General features: G+C 37.2%; 1 protein-coding gene and 1 long non-coding RNA gene across 7 annotated transcripts; one reads left to right on the forward strand and one right to left on the reverse strand.

Annotated features, from left to right (window-relative positions):
• Positions 1 to 196: 196 nt before the first annotated feature.
• LOC127066484 (DNA polymerase alpha subunit B) lies at positions 197 to 10,845 on the forward strand. Of its 6 annotated transcripts, none has more exons than XM_051000284.1 (7): positions 197 to 412; positions 938 to 1,160; positions 1,244 to 1,310; positions 8,779 to 8,879; positions 8,960 to 9,745; positions 9,846 to 10,061; positions 10,165 to 10,845. In XM_051000284.1, exons 1-7 carry the CDS (start codon positions 334 to 336, stop codon positions 10,469 to 10,471), a joined length of 1,779 nt encoding a protein of 592 aa, XP_050856241.1. In that variant the 5' UTR covers positions 197 to 333; the 3' UTR covers positions 10,472 to 10,845. The 6 variants fall into 6 exon arrangements, with proteins under 6 accessions (XP_050856241.1, XP_050856242.1, XP_050856243.1 ...); XM_051000285.1 differs by having other exon boundaries at positions 1,247 to 1,310; XM_051000286.1 differs by lacking the exons at positions 197 to 412; positions 938 to 1,160; positions 1,244 to 1,310 and adding exons at positions 3,262 to 6,574; positions 6,666 to 6,786.
• On the reverse strand, positions 2,857 to 8,752 carry LOC127066487 (uncharacterized). The gene is made up of 2 exons (XR_007782407.1): positions 7,274 to 8,752; positions 2,857 to 3,268 (listed from the first exon to the last, which is right to left on the reverse strand). It is a non-coding gene; the product is annotated as an uncharacterized LOC127066487 (long non-coding RNA).
• Positions 10,846 to 11,274: the final 429 nt, after the last annotated feature.

Here is an 11,274-nt window from a genome sequence, read left to right on the forward strand (position 1 = left end):
TAAAATAGTTTATTTAAATTTATCGACCATGAACGTATATGACATGTGAAAACCATAATAATCTCCATTTTAGACGTTTTTAAGAAATGGAATTGATCTACCAATAAGATTTCATATTAAGAAAGTATAACGCACTCTAGAGGACGAAAAAGAAACTACTTCTTACTCGAAATACCTCTTACCTTTCTTACACAAGATGATTTATGGATAAAGTATATATACGTGTGTAGACATCGCGCACGCGGCAAAATGTACAATTTTATGTATTGTTTTGTGGTATCTGAATATTGAAGCCATTAGTTTTAGCGTAAACGATTAGGCATTAACATCGAAATGGATAAAATAGAAAATTTACAAAAATATTTTCAAGAATTTGGATGTGTCGTTGAAGACAATGGCGTTCTTGACAAATGTAAGTAATTATTATAAAAGATTTTTAAATATTATCCGTTTCATATTTTAAAGACATTTTAAAAATATATATTTATTACGAGTATTTAAAATAAAATTGAATGTATCATTTTCACAATTCAATGCAATTAAGTTATAATAATATTATTAACACAGTAATTTGTTATATCGTATAATTTGGTCAGTATCTAACCTAGCTTTGAAATACGTATTAGAGTGATAAGCAACATAATATTTTATAATTATATCTTCGCTTATAAAAATTGATTCTATTATCTATAAATATTTTAACTGATAAGGTTATATTCTTTATCTTTGTTTTTATACCATCATTTTTTATGTGTTAGTGCAATATGTATATATATATATATTGCATTAAAATATGTTTTAACAAGTTTAGATAACATTATATGTTTCTATCTAAATATATTTTCAATTAGGGACAAAATATATAATGGTATTAAAATTAATCTAAATTAACACAATAGCTGTTTGAATCTAATAAGGAAAAGAATCTTATCTCTAGGTATAGAACTTTGCAATTTATACAATGTGGATGAAGAAAAACTTGTCGAGATGTGGTTAGGATATAGTACTTCTGTATTTAATGAAGTCGATATTACTTTGGATCGACTTATAAAATTGGAGCATGACTTATTAAAAAAGGAAAATAAGAGTAATAATGTAAACAGAAATGGAGAGTTTTTAAATACAAGAAGTATTGTTACAGATCCGTTGAAACAAATAATGTATCCTTTAAATTTATATAAAATTCTTTCTTCTTTTGATTATTTTATAATAATTATATATATAAGTCCTTACATAAACAAAGTAGTGAGAGCGATAACATTCTTGAAATGTATGGTTGTGATGGAATCAAGACACCAACAACAATAGTGGTAAGTTTATAAAATTTAACATTACTTTAATTTATTAATCTAACAAAATACATATAATAAAAAGAAAGAGCATGATCTTAGAGAAGTAGCATAATCTTATTATATAGAATATATTTTTTCTATAAAGGTTACATATTAATATTATATCCCATATATAATGCAATTTAAGTAGTTTTATCTTTTATGTAAATTTATTTTTATTACAATATCTCAAACAAATAAGAATATAGGCTGTTACATTATTCACATTATTTATCGGAGTTATAGAAATTTGTAATAGAATTTTTTACATTTTCACATTTATTTTATTTTAATTTTATTTTTATTAATTTAACAAAACTTTTAGAAAATTCGTATACCATTTAGTTTATATTTCAAAGTTTGCATTTAAACATTTCTATTTTCAAATTTTCATTGTCGGTCAACTTCGTGATGTTGTGATGCTCGAAAACTGCACATTCTCTTTACTCCCTCTCTTTAACCTGCAATAGTCCCGCCCCCTCCGTAACGGCCTTCCGGCTCTGTTGCCAGATTTATAAATCCGTAGATTTCGAAATATATGTGTATTGTACAGATTCAAGTTATATTCAAGTTATATTATGATTCCTTTTTACACGACATTAGTTGTTCTTTAGACCAAATGTAATATTTTTACTATTCTTGCTGATATTTCAATATTGTTTCGCATTTTGTATTCTAAATTTAAATTTAAAGAAGCGGAATGGCAACATTGTAACGAATCTTTGCGAGTACCACGTGAATCGCAAGGAAGATCTGAAAAACCGAATCGATGAACGTTGCCATCATTGCTTTCTACATCTTTCCTTTTACTCTTTATTGTTTTGATAAACTACTATCTTTATAATTATTTTATCTCCTTTAATTTAATGTTTGATCTCTAATTCCAAGAGCCACTTTTAACCAGCTAATCCAGTTGCATATTTCTGATCGAAATAGTTATAGATCCTTATTAAATCTTATTGATCAAATACGTAATTACGAATACAATCTCAGAATCAGTATCGTGCTTATAATTGGTTCCACTATACGTGTTTATCCTTGTTATTTTTAACGAAATTATTAGTTTTGTTCCATGCGATATAGGGACAAATGGATAGAGATTAAATAAAAACAAAATTCCAACAATCTATTCTTTTTATCGTTGTTAGATCTTTCTTGTATTAGTTAGTAAAATAAAGAAAAAAATTTTATCAAAGTTCCAATGAATCGTTTGCATCGAATCTGATACCTTGGCGCAATAATGATTTACGTCGCCGTGGCAACACTGTCTCACATTCTTTGCGGTCGGTCCGTAGTAGCAATGACGTAAGGACTCTACCTGTGGACCCAATTCTTCGCGGAAGGCCCTATTATGATTCCCCTCTCTTTTTCTCGAGCGTCTGTCCATAGATCGTCATTCAAGCAGGAATGCCCTTTCGATTTTGGTTCAAGTGTTTTCGAATGATTTTGAAAGAAATTTTAATGTTTAACAGCGTGTACCGATGGGTACGGCTTAATAACCTTTTATACGAACATTAAATTTAAATTCGTTTAAAATTGTTTATTTTTTCATTTATATATATAACTTCAAATATTTATGAAATATGTTTTTATCTATGTGGCAACTTCAACAACTATGCCGAAAACAAGACAAAATTTGCTCTATTTTAATAGAAAATAACAAAAATCGATAGTACAGAAATCATTGAGTGTTATTGGGCGAATAACCGAGGCAATTTGATCGCATAGTACAGCCCTGGCCACTGCTACTGTCCCTGGCACTGGTTCCACGCTCGTCCATAAGGCTATTCTTCAGTCAAGTTGATGGTCGGTTCTCGTGTGATCATTTAACGAGAGTCAGTCGTTTCTTTCGTACGTACTCTTTTCCAAAACGTAGGCTTTTCCAAAATCTTTATTTCGCCCGATCTCAAGCATAAATCGTCGATCGACGTTGCGAACTGAAAGTTAATTTTAATATTCACAATCGTAATGTAACTTTTTGCAGATCGATCGGTGCTCGTGAAAATGCACGGTCGTGATTAAAACGGTAACTAATTATAATTTGAATCGTGAAAATCGAGAGACCCACGAAGGTCCCTTTTTATTCTATTCTTCCGCATTCATAAGAGAAAAAGATCTTCTTGATGCAGGTGTTTTCTCAATCCGTAATGAAGCATTGCGAGGTGAGGTGAGACGAGGCGTTGTCGTTGCAGGATCTCACCGAGCACCGTAATTCCCGCCATAAAAATCGTCCAGGTAGATCGCCCCGCCATTATTTCTCTCCCTCCGGTCGCTCTCGCTCGAACGCTCTCCCACAAAGGACACTAGACAGGCGGAAGGGTAGGAGAGATGGAGAGCGGCCGGTTATGTTCTTCTCCGAGTAGAGAAGAAGGGAGCATATGTATGTATGTGTGCGTGAAAAAGAAAGAGAGAAGGAGGAGCTGCCAAGGGGAAGAGGGAGGAGAGAGAGAGAAAAGAAGGAGAATCTCCCTCCAACGGCAACTGTCGAGCAGATTTCTTTCAAAGGGCACGATTTCAGTTTTCAAGGACCCAGCCAGGCTCTGCCATCGTTGATGTGCTGATGCCGGTCGTGCATTCTATTCGAGTTTACCAAAGCATCTTTTTTTTTGTTATTTGATACTCGGAAATGTTTGTTCGTATCGGGATGTGCGCGTCGTGTCGTGGCAATTGCTTTGATTTTCATTGTGGATCCTCAATTATTTTTTTTCTACTTTCCAAGTGTTTTATCCTTAAAATATCATTTCAGAGAGAGAGAGAGAGAGAGAGAGAGAGAGAGAGAGAGAAAGAGCTCCGTGAATGGTCTCTCTCTCTCCCCCCTCCCTCCTCAATAGCACTCTCTCGTTCGGTATCTCGACGTAGGCAGAAAAGAACGCTGTTGTCACAATCACCGAAAATTCTTCGACGAATTATTTAAATTGTCCTCGTTCTCTCTGAATCGAATAATAGAGAGTTGGCTTTCCAAAGCGGCGTCCTACGTCGCTCCGTTCGCTCGCGCGTCGGCCATAATGGAGCGCCGCTGTAGTCGCGAGTGAGTTTACGCGCAGGATAGACGACGACGACGACGACGACCTGTTGCTTTCGTTTCCGTGATTTCGCGTGTGTTATTTTACGCGCGGGAATCTATAGTGATCATTTTTATATGTGTGCATTTCATTCTTATCGTACAAGGAAGATGGAAAATCGTGACGCGTCAAGGAAGAAAGAGAAAGGGAGAGGGAGAGAAAGAGAGAGAGAGAGATCGAGTCGGTAGATTTCTCTCCAACGGCCTGAGATTCCGTTTGGTTCATCTCCCCTCTCCACTTTGTAATCTCTAGACCTTTCGTCGAACGAGAGGAGCGTTTCCGGTTGGATAGCGCCGTCTTCTTCATCGTCGCTTGCTAGATTCTCTCTCTCTCTCTCTCTCTCTCTCTCTCTCTCTCTCTCTCTCTCTTTCTCTCTCTGTTCACATCCTTCTTCTCTCGCCATTGGAATTCACGCGAATCGTAGCGTCGTCTTTTGCCCACGGGAACAAATTATTTCGTTCGAAACGAGCATCGCGTGACGCTTCACGTTATGCCGACTCGTTTCCATGATGCGTCGTCTCCATCTCTTTCTCTCCCTCTCTTTCTATTTGTCTCTCTCTCTCCTTCTTAACCGTCTTTTTCTGATTCCCCTCCTCGATCGAGTAACACTGGCATTTCTTCCGATTATATGTTTGCTGTCGCGCGTCGTTGCCGTCGCGTCGTTGTCGTTGTGTGTGTGTCGTTCATGTACTAACTGATTTTATATAAAAAAAAAAAAAGTGAAATCATCTTATCTTTTCTACTCGTTACTCGCTAAAACTCGATTCTCCGTGATATATATTTCCTAATTTCCATATTCGCGTTCAAGGTCGTGTGAATCGTGACGAATCTCAAGGGAGTATATACGAGCAGCCGATCGCAGTTATTCTCTTTCCTTTTCTTTTGCGAATGACGGAGGAATGAAATGGTAGGAGTGAAAGTAAAACGAGTCTTCGTCGATAGATATCGGACACATGTGGCCCGGGAACGAAGGAGCGTGTTCGATAAATCGTGTTATAACTCGCGTACACGATATCGAGGTGTATCTAATATTCGTGGATAACCTTGCATTCTCCGGTTCGCGTGCCGGCGATATAGTAGTAGGGACGCGCTCCGCCTTTCTCTCTTTCTTTCTCTCTCTCTCTCTCTCTCTCTCTCTCTCTCTCTTTCTCTCTGTCTGTCTCTGTCTCTCTCTCTCCCCTTCTTTCTCTTTCTCTCTCGCGTGCACGCCATGCCGCATGTTCTGCTGTGTGCGTGCGTGCAAAGGCGAGTGCGTCGACCGTACAGTGGATATGAGAGCGGCGTCGTCGTCGGCTCTCTTCTCACCAGCTATGCAACCTGTTGCAGGCACGTTCGAAGGACTTTCGTCCTCGAAACTTCTCAAAATGATCCTCTCGAGAATGTATATTTTTGAACGTCCCGTCTCGTCCCTTCATTTCGCGTTACTTCTTTAATTATTCCCATTTTAGGAGAACGTAAGTGTTTTCGGTAATGTTTGATGAGAACGTATTTCGCGTTTGTTTAATTTCGCAACGATCTCTATCGTTATAAAAACACGATTCATGCCATTTCACAAAATCTCGCTGAAAAATGCTGTGCGCATTTTTGTTCCTCTTCCGTCGCTACGAACACTCGGTTATCAATAAAATTCGACATTAATTCGATCAAATCTGAAATGTGCTCGTTTCTGAGCGTCGAGATTTAATTTGGAGAAAACGATTGAACAGAAAGAAGGAAAGAGTAAATATCTGCACGCACACAGAAAAAAGAGAGAGAGAGAATGGACTTTCGTCTGGTTTTATCGATAGGAATATACATATTAAAGAATATCTATGGTTTCGATGTAATACGTTTTAAATACGTACACGATTTTCGCTATGAACGATACATTTCGATCTTTTAAATAGTCGTGAATTTTACGAATCGGGCGAGCGATGGCAATCTATGTCGCACCGATGTCTCTTTTAAAGCCTTTCTTTCGAATTCCTCGAAACAATCTACTCTCGGACGATAATACTCTCTAATGTTAACACGGCTCTTTGCCGTTTTTATTCTGATAATCTATATCATGTCTTCGTCACTTGTCGTCGGATGCTTCGCGATCTAATTTATATCTTCAGATTTATCTTAATGTTTTATTTTTTCAACCTAATTGTTGATTATGAAAGCGTTGCAACGTGTGATATCAACGTGTTATACTAGGTGATACAACGAAACGATATATAAAATTTTAAGTAGTAATTTTGCCCGAGTCCGTTTACTTTCACGTTTTTTTCCTTTTTCTTTCGGATAGCAAAAACAAAAGAATAAAAAGAAGTAGAAGGAGGAAAGGAAGGAGGAGAGAGGTAGTCAAGGTCGCAAGGAAACGCGGGACGTTGCTTATGGTTACTCTTTCTGTCAAGAACGATTCCTCGGTGAGTCGTACGCATCTACCAATTAAGTGCAATTGACCGACAACTGTCTGCCCAATGTATATCCACTCTCTCTCTCTCTCTCTTAACATCCTTTTCTCGAGCACGCCCGCCTTTCTCCTTTCTTTCTTTCTTTTTTCTTCTTTTTTCTCGTGTCAGGGACATAGGTTCGTTGCAAAAAAATCTATATTAGTTTGCATTTCTATCGTTGTATGCATACACCGGCGTGTATTCTGTATCGTGAAACGCGAGTAACTGGTAAAAGTTCAACGTCGTTTCCCACGCTCCTCTCCCTCTTTCTCTCTCTCTCTCTGTCGTTCTCTTTTTCTCCCTTTAGCTCTCTCGCTCTATCCGTCGATCTTATGACCGTGGGACGAGGGGGATGAAAGGCGATGGAAGGGCGAGTGGTTGGTGAAGCGACGAGAGAAAGATGAAGGTAGGGGGGATAGGAGATACGCGAGTGGTCGAAGGCGAAGGGAATCGTACTTACATACGGAGAAGAAGATCATCGGCTGGTCGTTCGCAATTTCGTGATCCGAAATCGCAGCCGTGTGAAATCTCTTTTCTTCTTTTTCTCTTGTTTCTTTCTTTTCTTCTTCGTCGGCTTTGATTCAAAGTCGTTGGTTTCCTGCATCCTCGAAATCGTTTCCTTCGTCTCTCTTCCCATTTTTTTTTTTTATGTATAGACCCGTCAGACGCGAAATTTCTCAAAAGACACATTAAAAGGGTACACAGGATCCATTCAACGAAACATCGTTTCTCCCGAAATCCTCCGAAGGTTTATTATATTTATTCGACGACGACTTTAGAACGTAATCGTCGGGATTTTCTGTCGATCAGTAGCGAAGGTAGCCGATCGTTACCGAGTCGTACGGAATCGCGTTCGATGCAAAGTCATGGGAGAAGAAATGCTTTGAAATTGATTGAAATAATATGTAATAAAACGAGTGCTAAAAGTCTTTAGGTTAACGGCAGTTTAACCTCGCTTCGTTGTTGTTGGCTCGCGAAATAAGTCACCCTTTTCTTCGACCGCTGTTGTTGTCTTCGCCGTTCATCGTTATTATTCGAGTTATAATGGTTACGCGTCGAATATCCTCCCCCTCCTCATTTTCGTGCTCTCTATGTTGTGTGGCGTTGTTACGGCCGATCGAGAGTGCAACGAACGATCGCGAAATAATTCCCGAGTTATCTCGGGGATGCGCGCTAGATCCAAAAATTATAAATGGATTAAAGCAAGGAAGAAGGTGTACCAAGCGGAGGAAAGAAGAAGACATCGATTTCTGGATGTGCAGAATGAGTGATGGTCTAGTGCACAGTCGATAAAGTTGTGACTAGATCCACACTCATTAAGCACGTTCGGTATTAACATCGCAGTTTCATCGACGGTTCTGCGAGATAACAGTGGTTCTCGATATATTCGTTAAAATGATCCACGTCCGTTTACACAAGATATCACAAGCTGTCACGAATCTTCGAGCTTCCGATCTTCTTGTTATTCTTTTCCTTTCCTATTTTCCTTCTTCCTCGCTTATATAATTTGTATCTGGTATCAATCTTGTTCTCGTTGAAGAGAAGTAAGCGAATTTACAGAGGACGCGTTATATCCGTTTTATGAAGATGACGGTGTGCTCCTCGACGACATGCATACGTTTAGACGAATCGAATTTTTTCAAAGGAAAATCCTATCGAGAACCACTGTGTTTCAAGGTTTAACGCGTTTCAAATGGCCAGAACAAAAAGGCGATTCCATAGACGAGTATGAATGTGGTGCACGTTTGCTCTATTTTTTCGTGACTAGATACATACTCGTCTACGGCAAACTGTTTTGGATGTTAAAAAACGAGATTGGAAGCTCTTGAGAAAATAACATTTTTATTTTGGTCGATCGTAATATGTGCATACTGTTATCTTATCGTTGCAATTAATTTTATTTTCTTCATATTTATTCTGCCTAATCGCGTGATAATTTTTTTCTTTTTCTCTTTTCATTTAAAGGGCAAAAGGCTGCGAAGTCCGGAGGAGTTGTCGGAAAATCAAGATGGCAAAATACGTGCCGCTGATGCGCACTTTTCACCCGTCAGTTACGTAACGAAACCGTAAGTTTCTTTCAAATTGCAATTAACCATTCTATTCATGGTTCTTAAAATGGCGGATAATATTAAAATGTATATTTCAGCGATACTCCGTTCAGATATCCCGTTAACGTCGACACAGGAAAGGTTCTATCATTTTTTGGAAAAGAGATCTCATCGTGGAACAGAGAGTTCGATTACGACGTGGAAATCACGCAATTAGGCGAAGGCGTCCCTGCTAACATAATGTACATGTTTGAACTACTTCACAGTCAAGGATCGATGCTCAGTTCTGTTTGTTGTGACGTCGGAGAACGTTTGTGTAATATTTGGGCGAAATTAGAGAACATCGATATACGTTACACGAAGGATGTAATGTTTCAAAGTCAAACGAATTTTCGGACGTGGGGCCGAATACTCTGCGATGCTCATACCAAATCCGATATCACCAGTTACATGTTGGAAGGTTGCAAGTGGTCGTACCACGATAATAAAACATCTGTCGTATCTTTGAACTTGAGCGGCGTAAAGCAATATTCCTTGTATCCGGGTCAAATCGTGGCGGTCGAAGGAACAAATCCAACGAGGAATGTTTTAAACGCGAAACGATTTTTCACTAAAGGTTATGCCAATAAACCCGAACCACCCAGACTTACAAAAAGTTTTAATATTATGATCGCGGTCGGTCCGTTCACACCCTCGGATAATTTGTGTTATCAACCTTTGTTCGATATTATGGAACGCGTAGCGAAGGAACAGCCTCACGTGTTGATACTAATTGGACCATTTGTTGAGTATAGTCATCCAGAAGTGAAGAGTACTTCGATCAAGGAAACATTTCAAGAACATTTCGAGAGACTGATTGCGAAAGTTATGCAATATGTGTTAGGGTACGGTATTTTTTCCCTTCTCGTGATACCTGTTATTATACATTTGGATTTTATTAACGTTTATGTGATATTTCTAAGGTGCTCTTTTTCGTTTTTCTAGAAAACTTGTTAAAGTTATAATGGTACCATCGTATAGAGATGTTCATCATAGTCCCGTTTTCCCAACCCCCGAATTTTTCATTAACAAGGACAAAATACCGCTAGGTGGTGAAAATCTTTATATGATGCCAGACCCTTGCATGTTGGATATAGAAGGTTTGATAATCGGTATAACTTCGGTAGATAGTATTAAGCATATAGCAAAAGAAGAAATTTCGTAAGTATTTCAAACTTTCTTATATTCGTGGTAATATGCGATATATTTACGTACGTACCGTATTTTTTAATGTCGCTTTTTTTTTTTTTTTTTTTTTTTTTAGGAATTTGCCAACAACGGATAGACTTATCCGCATAGCCGATCACATATTGTCTCAACGTTGCTTTTATCCGTCCTATCCTCCTACTGTAAACCTCGATACGAAATTGTGGAAAAAATACGCTTTCTTCGATCTACAACCGCATATATTGATTTTGCCATCGGATATGCGTTATTTTTGTGGCGTAATCAATGATTGTCTCGTTATAAACCCTGAACGATCGATCAAGTATACGTACGCAAGGTTGTGTATCAGACCAAACGAACAATGGAATCCTCATAACGTATCTTGTGAGATAGGAAAAATCTGAGAACGTTATTCGTGGTATTGGTTTGATTACCATATCTATATGCTATACGTCTATTTAAGGAAATAATTTTTATTTTTTTTGTACAGTTATTTTTTTCTAATTAAAAAAAGAAAAGATCACTTTCACCTTTTAGATAAATTTCATTCGAATATTTTTGTATTACCTATGATTCAAGCATCGTCTGCAAAAGTTGTATTTTTTGTCATATACCAAATAAGCATCTCCAATTTACATAGAGTTAACTTCTTATCAATGGTAATGTATCTTGCGAATAAAAGTCCATCATGAAACTTAAATAAGAAATTTGTTACGAGCAGGTTTAATTTCATTATTACGACTTATAAATACGTAAATATATAAGAGTTATGAGAATCCATACGTTTTTTCCTATGTTTTTTTTGCATGTATACGTTACAAATAATTAAGTAAATTGAAACAGATGTGTGCTGTACGTTTTGAGACTTGAACGTTTGGACATAAGCTGTTTTTAATGTACGATTATTTTAAAGGATCGACGTTTCAATTTTATCAAAAACGAACATCGTTGCATTTATTCGTCCTGTTTAATTTGCACACTTTATATAATAAAAAAAAAATTAATAGACATTTGATCGCTGATATCGATATAGAAAGTGATTTTTTTTTATTTAAAACTATATCTTGATTTAAACTAGCATTTTACAAACTTTTCGATGTACAATGTCGATAATATAAATAACTTAAAAGACTTTTCTATTTTATTCAAAAGATGGAGCGACGATCTCCGGTTTAGATACTGAAACATTCACCGACAGAGGGTAGCA

This window comes from Vespula vulgaris, chromosome 9 (genome assembly GCF_905475345.1).
Source record: "Vespula vulgaris chromosome 9, iyVesVulg1.1, whole genome shotgun sequence".
Taxonomy (NCBI): Eukaryota; Metazoa; Arthropoda; class Insecta; order Hymenoptera; family Vespidae; genus Vespula; species Vespula vulgaris.

Bases quoted from the DNA above. Each gene is read 5' to 3' on its own strand.
- LOC127066484 (XM_051000284.1), top strand. From the start codon at position 334: ATGGATAAAATAGAAAATTTACAAAAATATTTTCAAGAATTTGGATGT. The intron at 413-937 runs GTAAGTAATTAT...TCTTATCTCTAG, and splicing joins CAATGGCGTTCTTGACAAAT to GTATAGAACTTTGCAATTTA. The intron at 10,062-10,164 runs GTAAGTATTTCA...TTTTTTTTTTAG, and splicing joins ATAGCAAAAGAAGAAATTTC to GAATTTGCCAACAACGGATA.